At 36.6% G+C, this 11,501-nt stretch overlaps 1 protein-coding gene across 2 annotated transcripts; it reads left to right on the top strand.

The window, feature by feature from the left end:
• Positions 1-787: 787 nt before the first annotated feature.
• LOC133708819 (splicing factor U2af large subunit A) lies at positions 788-9,360 on the top strand. Of its 2 annotated transcripts, none has more exons than XM_062134351.1 (10): positions 788-941; positions 1,227-2,749; positions 2,851-2,988; positions 5,842-5,922; positions 6,824-6,865; positions 7,008-7,097; positions 7,656-7,763; positions 7,859-7,951; positions 8,264-8,343; positions 8,459-9,360. In XM_062134351.1, exons 2-10 carry the CDS (start codon positions 1,346-1,348, stop codon positions 9,195-9,197), a joined length of 2,775 nt encoding a protein of 924 aa, XP_061990335.1. In that variant the 5' UTR covers positions 788-941; positions 1,227-1,345; the 3' UTR covers positions 9,198-9,360. The 2 variants fall into 2 exon arrangements, with proteins under 2 accessions (XP_061990335.1, XP_061990336.1); XM_062134352.1 differs by having other exon boundaries at positions 795-941; positions 1,312-2,749.
• The last annotated feature ends 2,141 nt before the right edge of the window (positions 9,361-11,501 follow it).

Below are 11,501 nucleotides of genomic sequence, written 5' to 3'. Positions count from 1 at the left end.
AAAACAAAAACCATGAGAGAGAGAGAGCTATAAACAAAACCCTACAGAGAAAGAGAGTGTGAGTCGTAGTTCAAGATTTTCCAACAATTTTACTATATGAGCCAAATAAAATCTAGTGTGGAGATTGTGAGATGTGTATAGCGAGGACTAATTAGAAATGCAAAGGAAATTAGAGGTAAAAAGAAAAATTTTGGTTATATTAGGGGATTAAATTTCAGATAGGCCGAATTTCTAATACTTTCCCATTAGTTAGCTTAATCTCAAAATTAGATGAGCTCCACACACTATGCGTGTGAGATTTAATTTTTTTGTTTTAAATACTGAGTGGGTAGTTTATATGAGATTAGACATGAAGTGGGTAGATATTTCACGTATTTATCTGTTTCCCACTTTCACAATTTTTTATTATATATTTATCTTGTAATCGGCTATATTATCCATATTCACTTTAAGAATGATAAAGTTTTTTAAAATTTCTGACTTATTTTGGTCAAATTTTTTGATTTTGGCAATAAAACATTTTCTCTTAATAATAGTATACATTGAGGACTGAAATTATAATTTCTAAATATACAATTTCAAAATCAAGAAATGTGCCAAGCTATATTTTATTCTACTGACATAAATCTCTCATTTATAAGTGTGTAAGGTCGTGAGTTCGACTCAGAACAGACTTGTTATAGCATATGAATTGTTAATTTGATAAAAAAAATAAAAAATTAATCAAGAAATGCATTTTGTGGATAATCTGGCTTCAGGCTTTTCTTTTTTCTAGGTTTTCGTTTTCCCATGATTCCTATAATTTCTCAATTTCATTTTCACTCTCACTTCCACCAAAGCAAAGCACACCACTTCCGCTTCTTCATCTTCTTCCCGCTAAACCCTTCACTACTGTTCACCTACTCTTCCCAACTTCGCCGCCAGATCTTCGCCCCCAAAAGGTACAAGCTTTTCTTCTGCTTCTTCTTCGGTTTTTTTTTTTTTTTTTTTTTTTTTTCAAGAACAGATCTTTATACAAGTTATTCCTCGTTTTCTTTTCTATTCATTTATATAGGTCTTTGAACTTTACCCTATCTAGTTCCTGTAATTGGGAACTGGAGGTTTCAGCTTTCTTGGGTTTCATTTAGAATTTCAAGATATTGGATTCAATTTTTGCTTCTTTGGAATTTGATTGTGTAAACATGGTTGTTTTACTAAACTCATATGCTCTGTGTTTCTTGGTGCAGTGATACTTACTTTGATGCACACACCATAGAAAATGAGGTAGAAACTGAGCTCTTTGCTTACTGGTAATTGTTTTCAATTGTTCAGTTAGAACCTCGGTTTTCGTTGTGTTGCATTTACAATGGGGAAGATGAGCACATCATCTAGTCGGCGGCATGAAAAGAAAGTGCATGACCATGACGAAGAAAGTGCTGCTAGGACAAGGCCTTTGGGCTATGAAGAGATTATGCTTAGGAGGAAGGATAAGAAGTTGTGTGATAATGTTGTGGCGGAAGCGGTTGATTTAGGGGATGTACTGGGGGAAGGTAGTACCGAAAATGTTTCAGAGGCTTTTGAATCCAAAAGGGGTGAGAGACGGCATAAAGATTTGGCCCCTGTTGTTGAAAAGCCTTTGTCGGAGGAGAGAGTGAAGGAAAGCTCCAGAAAGAAAGAAACGGATAGTTCTAAGAGTACTAAAACGGAAGACAATGTTGTTAAAGGGAAAGTTAGAAGAAGCAATGAGTCGGAGAGCTTGAAGGATAAGCCAAAAAAAGATACAAGAAGTGAAGCTAGAGGAGACAAAACTGACAAACAAGTACATGGTAGGAGGAAAATTGAGGACTCAATTGATGAGTCTGTAAAGAAGCAGTCAAGAGATTATTCAACAAGAAAAGAAAGACACTTGGACCAAAATAGAGGGGAACATGAAAGAGAAACCAAGAGAAAATACCAACACGAAAATGATGACAAAATCAGAGACAGAAGTGCTGCAAAGAAACATGATTCAGGAAAGCTTCGTTCTTTAGAAATTTCAGAGAGAAAGGAGAGGACAGAATCATCAAAATCACGCTTTGAAGAATCAAGACGCAAAAGGGGAAGATCGAGGAGTAGAGACCGCGTGGATAGACATAGGTTAAGTTCTCGGTCACCAAGGGCACACAAACATACATTAAATAATTTGGGGCCTCGCAGCGATATATCATCATATTCTCCCAAAGATAGGTCTGGAAGACAGCATTTGGATATTGATAGTAGCAGAGTGTCTACTAATGGCTCAAGCAGCCACTATCAGCGACATGGTGAGTCTGCGAATAGACTTGGTGGCTATTCCCCTAGGAAGAGAAGGACTGAGTCTGCTATTAAGACTCCATCCCCACCCGATCGTTCACCTGAAAAGAAAAATGCCAGGTGGGATCTCCCCCATGCATCAACTGACAAGGCATTATCTAGTTTGGTTGCTTCTCATTTTCAGTCATCAAACAGTAATGTATCCTCAAATGTACATGGGATGACCATTGCTGTTGCTGTTGCCTCAACCACCACAACATCTATTCCTGGAGTTTCTCCCAATTCTATATTGACTAAGAAGAATGCTTCCGTTGACTCCGTGCAATTAACACAAGCTACCCGGCGTATGAGGAGGCTTCATGTAGAAAATATTCCATCTACAACCTCTGAAAACACTTTGGTAGAATCTCTTAATAAATTTTTGTTGTCTTCAGGCGTAAATCATATTCAAGGAACACAACCCTGCATCAGTTGTGTGGTAAGTTCATATTATTCTGAGCATGCATTGTTGATCCTTGTAATAAATTTGGATACGAGTCAGAAATGAGGAATGCCTTAACTATTTGGTTTTAACTTCAGATTAACAAAGAGAAGGGGCAAGCTCTTGTGGAGTTTCTTACACCTCAAGATGCTTTGGCTGCTTTGTCATTTGATGGCAGTTCATTCTTTGGTTCTATTCTCAAAATCAGGCGCCCTAAGGACTTTGTTGACGTTGCTGTAAGAATCATAATTTTAACCTTTTCTTTCCTACCTTGCATGCTTTTTACTGTTTCAAGTTTCTTGTTAGTAGTCTGATGTTATCCGTTTGATGCATGATCTACAAAATCATTTCTTTGGTTAACCACTTCATTTTCTTTATTATTTTATTATTTTTCTTTTTATAAAAAACAAGGCACCTATTTTTTCATCCTGTCTTCACTTACTGGTTTGTTGTATTTCTTTAGTACCTTACCTGTCTGATCTTATGTCTTCTAACATATAAATTTGTGTTAACTGCTGCAAAAACACACAATGTAGCATATGCTTGGAAAACTTATACAACTGGCTTAAAACATTACACTCTTTGATGGATTGTTTCCCATTAACTTATCTTTGATTTTGTATCTGTTGATACATGCTTCCCCTGTCGTCTTCTTTTCTTTTCGAAATGGGAGGGAAGGATGGATGTAGAGGAATGCAAGGAAATGAAGAGCCTTAATATCTCATTGAACTTATACTCGTCCTAAGTCCCTTGTCTTTATATCATGAAGACATCCATAGAACTAGGACTGGTCTTGGATGTGCAATTTTATTTAGTGCCACTTTGGTCCCCACAAGTAATTTAGTGTTTTTTTTTTTTTTTTGGCACATTGGAGGAAGAATCAAGAGTGCTTGTTAAAATCTAACTCTGGGATATATTACTGTAGCTTCACAAGCTTCTATTGTAAGTGGAATAATATATTTGTCCTGCTACATAAGCTTTATTTTCTGACGGTCATGTTGGAATCTCTTAATTAGGGTGTTTATGTTGGGTATGTCGTAATTCACATTCAGGATGGTGAAGAAGCTGACTCTTAATAAGAAGATTTCCAGGTGCAGTGACAAGTTTGCTGTGCTTGCAGCTTTTTCTCTCAATTTTGGATTTGGGTCAATGATCTAGGTTCTTAGAATGTGAATCTTAATGACATGGAGTACAATGTTTGCTTTATTTGACGTTCAACATCTAAATTGCATTTGATATAGACTTTTAGGACTCACCTATGCTCTTTCCTATTGTTAGTATCTACTGTTTAGATTTCCCGATTGATGTGCTTGACTTTTAAGTCAATTTTAGTCTTAGTTACTTTTATGTGCTGTTGTGTTTACAACTTTACATGTTGTCATAAGCTTCTTTTGTAGTGTTCTTACAAACTCTATTTTTTTTTCCTTTTTAAAATTTCTATTGTCCAAGCAATTCTTTTTTCATAGCATTGCAGGCATAATTAAAAACATGAACATGGTTGACAAGGAGCTTCTTCTTTCTTTGTTTGATTGTTTAGCGAGTATAACGATAAATTCAAACAACATTATGTGCTTAAGACTAGTGATCAGCACAATCTGGTGTTTGTTTTTTTGTTTCTGTTTTTTTTTTAATTGATCAATTAATTTATTTATTTTTAACCAACCTGCAGACTCCCTACTTTAACTAAAGGAGTAGGTGACGCAGCAGAGTTGGGGAGATTATGAATGGGGTGAGTTGGGGAGTGTTGAGAGACTAAGAAAGCAGAATGATTTTAGAAGAACAGAGGGTTCTTAGCTGTAGAATACAGAAATAGAATGAGGGAGGTAAGGGGATAGAGACCAAGGCACCAAGCCTTGAATAAAACTCAATTTTATTCATTCCAATCTGATTTGGCTTCCAATAGATAACCATATTTATAGGCTTCAAACACAACCCTTAGACTCCTAGCACACCAAAAGACTACTAAAGACTTATTAATAATAAGACTCTACAATACTTATTAAATAGACATAAAGACACACTCAAGACCCTTGAGTACTCACCCTAAGATTTTAATACTCTTAAAAGCACTAGGCTCATAATTATTCTGCATAAAACTGAAAGTTAACCTGGCAAGACCCTTAGACTACCATGGAGACTTTCCTTTGGACCAAAATGGGGTGGGCTTAGTCTTAGGCTTCCAAAGCGGATATTTCTTTTCTAACCAAGTCATTGCTGCTGCATTAGTAGGTGGGGTAGAGATAAATAATATTGAAGCTCATTCCTGGGTCGCTACATTTATTCTGATATGAATAACGAGGCAATGGCCACCGTGATTCTTATGTGTTGCCTTCTTGCTAACAAAATGACTCATCCTTGCCAGTGTTGCCTTTTATCCTATGCTCTCTGCAAGAACAGTTTATCTTCCCATGTAGTCTTTATCTGTGAAACCTATGGGCTATATCATCCAAAGATACAGACTCAAAGCACCTCCTTAAAAGCCCGAGGGGTCTATAATATAATATAATCTAATTTTTTTTATTACTAATTATCATTTACTGAAATTAGCTCTCACGTAATTATAAACATCCAATGGCATTTTGATACCTGTTATTTTTAAAGTTTTGGAAGTCCGTGGTTTCATCGTATTCATTATCTGAGTAGAAAGCTGAGGACCTAGGTTAGAAGATATATTTAAGAAATTCAACCTGGCATAGATTCTTTTGACCAGTTTTCAATTGTTTGATGGGATGATTACATTTTCTGATTGAAGAATTACCACATGATGAAAATGCTACTTAGTGTCAAAGATTTTGTAGTTTCGTGAAATATATGCCAAAGATAATTCCACGTTGATTTTTATTTTATTCTCAGTAATTGATTTTATATATTTTCTTATGACCAATGCCTTTTTAATGAAGAGACCATAGTAAAATCAGAAGCTTTGATTCCAATAATTTAATGTTTGAATTCCTACAATTCAGTGCCTATGTTGTAAACATGAACTGTTTTTGGTTGAACTACTATCTACTGCTGCTTTGCCAAATCTGAGGTATGTTGTGCTTACCATCCATGGAGCAGGTTTTCAGACAGTTGCTATTTTCATGCAGACTGGTGACCCCGAGAAATCAGTGGCTGCAGCTGAGAGTATTGAGACAATAAGTGATGTTGTGAACGATTCTCCTAACAAGGTACATTGGTGAACCATGACATAATAATTGCATAGTTAACTCCTCTTACCAAAAGTTTCAGTTTTGACCTTTGTGTTTAGACTTGACTCATAAATTCAGTATAGTGGAAAATGATTTTAGTTACGTGGTCTCATAATGTACTACTCTAAAGGTAAAAGATTGATGTGGTATAAACAACCGAGCAAGGAATTGTTGGTACTCGCAACAATAATTAAGCTAATCAAACTGTTACTAAATTAAGAGAACTATTGTCATAAAAGCTTTTAATATTGGAAGTGTTTTCTTTAGGTATATAAGGTTATGTTATCTTATATTGTATTAGTATATTTATATATTTACTTCTTTCAGGATAAAGATTGATGATCTTGACCTAACATAGGACATATGCTTGTTATAGATTAAAATCTACATCAAAAGTTTACTTATTTAAAATATCATGCAAGTTCTTGCTTACCCCCTTAAATTCTGATAAGTTTGAAACGTCCATGCTATTTTGGTTATGCGTGATTAAGATCATTATTGAATGAGTTTTGGTGATTCTAAGAGGTACTGTACTTGAGTTTAGTAAACTCCAATGTTTTGTCTGGGTACAAAAGGTATAATATGTTAAGACAACCTGTGGCCTTCCCTAAAGAGTTGTACAAACACACTTCAGGGAACGTTGATCATCTCCACTATAACCAGTAGTATTGAGGAATATCTCTGGATTAACATTACTCATCCCATATGTGTTTGTTATTTATTGACTTTTCCTACTAATGCCTATCATAGTCTAGAAAGTGTCAAATGTTTATCTTGTTGTTCGAGTCAGTGAGTCTGTACTGTATGTGAAATGTGAGATGCACTTGCCCTTGTTGATATCCAGAACTTTCATGTTTTTCATTTTCCTGTATTAATGCAGATTTTCATTGGTGGGATATCAAAGGCTCTTTCCTCAGAAATGGTATATATATATATACACAATGCTTATGAATCATTTTGCGTTCTTTCTCCACCAAAATCTCATCTGCTATCTGTATGTCTCTTCTTTTTTTTATGCTCATCTACCACTTTAGTGACTAACCTTTCTATGCTACTTTCTTCAGCTTCTGGAAATCGTTAGTGTCTTTGGACCTTTGAAGGCATACCATTTTGAGGCCAATGAGGAACTTAATGAAGCATGTGCTTTTCTAGAGGTAATGGAACATTTACAGCTCCTTTGGGTTTCAGTTTCTGGTAAATTCTCTGTAAGGCGTCAATGTATATGCTTGCTACATCTTCCGACTTTCTCATGTTGCTGTTGGTTTTATTTTCATTTTTATTATTACAGTACTATGGTTTTCTTTATCCTTACTATATAGGGAGTCTCTAGTGAGGAGTTTAAAGTAATGATTCCATGTGGACTTTCAAATCAACTGTTGGATGAATGTTTCAAATTTTAGTTAAATAAACATACAAGTCATCCAAGTGTTGATCTGAAAGTCCTCATTTTAGAGGTCAGTGTTAGTGTGTGTGCACTTGCGCACTCGCAAGTTAATGTACTTAATTTTGCTTACAGATCTGTTTCTAGTTTGATTACTATATGACACATTTGGTAGAGAAACATCTGTTCCTTTACATTTATATTGTTTACCATTGTTCATTTTGGATTGTAATGCTGCACCCTTTTTTCTTCATCTTTCTTCCATCTTTGTAGATTAGATATTCTTTCTCTCTTTTTTATTAACCTCGATGACTTCTGGATGTTGCATCAGTATGTCGACCAGTCAGTTACTCTCAAAGCTTGTGCGGGTCTGAATGGTATAAAATTAGGAGGGAGAGTGCTAACTGTGGTTCAGGCAATTCATAGTGGATCATCCATGGTACTAATACCACCCTTCTTCCTTAAACGTTGATTTATCTGTGTCCAGTGATTTACATAGAGATGTTTACTGATGGAAGAACTAACATATGCTAGGTAAATAGTGGAAATGCATCACTCTATGAGATCCCAGAACATGCAAAGCCGCTTCTCAAACAACCTTCACATATCCTGAAGCTTAGAAATGTGGTAAGGTCTTTTGTGTTTGATCATAAATTTCTTTATTTATGGTAGTCTTTTTTTTTTCTCCTTTTCCCCACCAATAGGGGAAAGTATCGAAACTATTACCGTCAGATTATTTATTTTGCGCTTGCCATACACGCACACGCACATACATATACTAATATAGAAGTATATACATATAAGGAATCGATATCCCCAGTTTTGGGTCCTTTGACCAAGAAAAAGCTTAGTAAAAATGGCATCACTTGAATATTGAATAGTAAGATGCATAGTTTATTCAGGATCACTTATGATCCTTTTTTCCACATTGTGAATTAGTTCAATCTGGAGCACATGTCATCACTGTCTGAACAAGAGATTGAAGAAGTTCTGGAAGATGTGCGATTAGAATGTGCCAGGTCCCTGAGAAATTTAATTTTCACCTTTTGACTCCGTCTTTTTGGTTTTTTGTTTGTTTGTTTGTTTTTTTTTTTAGCGATACTTGATTTTATCTTAAAGACTTCAATGCTGTAGGTTTGGCATGGTTAAATCTGTAAAGATTGTCAAGCATGCAAACAATCACATTGTCACCACTAGAGCGTGTGAAGCTGTCAATGATGCAGAATCTGGTGGGCACTGGCAAAATTTATGTTCTGAAGAAAAAGCAGCAAAAACAGAGACTTTGGACGAACATATTGATAATGACGGCAAGGAAACGAGTGGAGTGAAGCTTACAGGGGAGCTTAAAGAAGATGAAGTCCCAGAAAGTAATTGCTTTGGTTATGATAAACCAGCAGGTGATTTTGTAGAGGACAAGTCATGTCAAATGGGCCAACCAGATAAAGATATTGAAGTCCAAGGAAGCAATGACTTACCTAATAGGGATCCCGAAGAACTCACCAACCTGCCAAACAGCATGAAAGATGCGTCAGAGTGCTATGATGATAAAACTCCCGAAGTTACAACAGTAGAGAGTTCTATTATAGAGGAAGTTGATGGTAAGAAACAACAGACTTTTGCTGGAACTGATGACAATGTGGGAACAGAAACAGACTCTATTCTGGAGAGTGGAACTAAGGAGCAGCATAATGGGAAGGAGAATGATTTTGATCTTGGAAGCATATTCGAGCCTGGGTGTGTCTTTGTGGAGTTTGGGAGATCAGAAGCCTCTTGGATGGCAGCACATTGTTTACATGGACGAGTTTTTGAGGATCGGATTGTGACAGTGGAGTATATCGCACCTGATCATTACAGGGCTAAATTTTTAAACTGAGCATATACGGTTGCTAGTTATAATGCTTGAATGCACTCTTCGGATGATAGTCAGTGATCCATTTTGGCTGGTTGCTATGATAGTTTCTTGTATATCCATTTGGAAAATCAAAATTAGAGTTTGATCGAGGAAAATCTTTATTGAAATATTCAGTTTAATTCAATCTAAGGCAGACTCTAGAGTAGGAAATGAAGTGTGCCCTCATTTATTTTTGTTTGTGTAGAGTAGGATCAGGTCCTTTCCTTTTGGCCACTAAGGTCTTTCAGACCAACTTAAAACTCAAATTCTCAAGAGTTTGTAGTTCTCTCTTACAACAGGTCCTTGCCTTCGACCCATCATCTCCATTCTCTTGTCATTGGAGATAGACGTTGACAGGGGTTTGGCTTCTGGCCGGGTGGTGTTCTGCTGGCACTCTTCTAGTTTTAGAATTACTGTGGTGATGGTTCTTGTGTTCTAAATTTCTATCTGCGATGGAGAACTTGAGGGGTGGTTGTAGCTGTGAGGTAGTAGTTTATGGTATTGGGGAAGGGTTGTAATGTGCCGGATTGATCGGGGATTTTGGGGGCTGCACTGGGGTGGCTGGACGTTTATTAAAACTTTGTCGCCTTGGGTACTCAAATTGCTGTTTACGGTTTGCTGGGTGGATGGTCTGTTGCTAGTTTGCAATTAGGTAGTATGAAGTGAACTTAGCCACTTATAGGCTATGGTCTTGACTTGCGAAGGGACTTTCCAATTATCATTTTCTACTTGGTATTTTCAATAATCTATTTTGTGAGCTTCGTTTGCACCATATGTATAAGCACCTAGAAATCAAGCATGTATTCATTCAGCTGGCGATGAACATGAATATGAATGCGAACATTTGTATTAAAATATAGAAATAATAATCTCCCTGATGCAAAGAAATCAAAGAAAAGAACATGGACACCAACCAAGTCTACACCGAGTGAGGGGCTGACTGTGGGAGTGTAGTTTGGCACCTAATTGATTGAAGTACAAATTTGGTCATCTAAATTCTCAAGTACCAAATTAATAATTAGAATTTATATTCAGTCATCGGCAACTTGTAGGATTTGAAAGTAATAAGTATGTTAATATTTATTGTGCATGTCTTATTTTATGTAATCATGTTACTAGTTTGATAATTCATATGGTAACTATAAAAAAGTCATTGTCAAACTAAATAAGGTTGCCAAGTACCATTTGTCTAGTGGCATAAGTCTCATCTTTATAAGTGAGAGGTCGTGAGTTCAACTTACAAAAGATTAGTCATTGATATGATAAATAAATAAATAAATAGGGTCTTCATTTAAGTAAAATAATTTTTTTTGAAAGAAATGTGGATTTCATTAAAACGCATGCGAAGATGGCCATTACATATCCTTCTAATGCCTTCAACTAGATAATCAAGAAGTTTTAATGATACATAGAACATATCATCTATATTCGAAGTAATCACTCACTTATTTAAAGTGAGCCTATAAACTATGGAGAGATGTAAGACAAAGTATATAGGCCCTACCACACCTACCTATATTTTTTCCTTGCCCTTCAAGCTAGGGCTAGGGGGTTTTTCCAGACATATTAGCCTCAATATAAGCCAAATATCCATGGAATCGCAAATCCAGCTCCCTGTAGAAGATGAACTCTACAGATGGATTCTGATTTGGCCCAAAGACAGCCAAAGACTTGGCCAGATTTGATCTGGACAACACTTATTAAGCACTCGAACCCAGCAACTCCGCAAGAATGCCGACACTAATTGCTACTGCAGTATCGTCGTCAACAACAACAAGATTGTTCTACTATCGCTGACCAAGTGAAGCCGACTGTCAAGCAGCCAGCAAACCAGCAGCCCACTACCAGCCATCGACGGTTAGTCCAGCAGCACCGGTCTTCATTGGCTTCATTATTAGCCTAGCTGAAGCTCCGATTTAGCCGTCGCACACTAGCAACACGCATCTATTGCATTCAAAAGATTCTAGTCCAGTTCGCTTATATGTCAAAGTACCAAGCCTCAGGCATCCGTCGCTGACTAGCCTTAAGTTGCTCATTGGAATGTATAAGCATCTCTTGAGAAGCTTGCAATCTAGCTTGGGAGGCTTGCAATAGAGCTTGAGAGGCTTGCAATTGAGCTAGTAGTCCTTCAACGAATTCCTTCCTAGGCTCATAAGCTTGATAACCTCCACCATATAAACTTTCTTGCTCATATCCCCACGGGTCTTCCCATCCATAGTTCCACCGATCCATAGCTCAATGTAATAGAAAATGAGTACCTATGGATTCCCAAGAATGAGATTAGTA

Source organism: Rosa rugosa, chromosome 5 (assembly GCF_958449725.1).
Source record: "Rosa rugosa chromosome 5, drRosRugo1.1, whole genome shotgun sequence".
Lineage (NCBI taxonomy): Eukaryota > Viridiplantae > Streptophyta > Magnoliopsida > Rosales > Rosaceae > Rosa > Rosa rugosa.
Note: the sequence above shows the minus strand (reverse complement) of the source record. Positions and strands in the feature narration are given on the sequence as shown.

Coding starts and splice junctions, on each gene's coding strand:
- LOC133708819 (XM_062134351.1), top strand. CDS start 1,346: ATGGGGAAGATGAGCACATCATCTAGTCGGCGGCATGAAAAGAAAGTG. Junction 6,866..7,007: donor AGGCTCTTTCCTCAGAAATG/GTATATATATAT, acceptor TACTTTCTTCAG/CTTCTGGAAATCGTTAGTGT. Junction 7,098..7,655: donor AAGCATGTGCTTTTCTAGAG/GTAATGGAACAT, acceptor ATGTTGCATCAG/TATGTCGACCAGTCAGTTAC.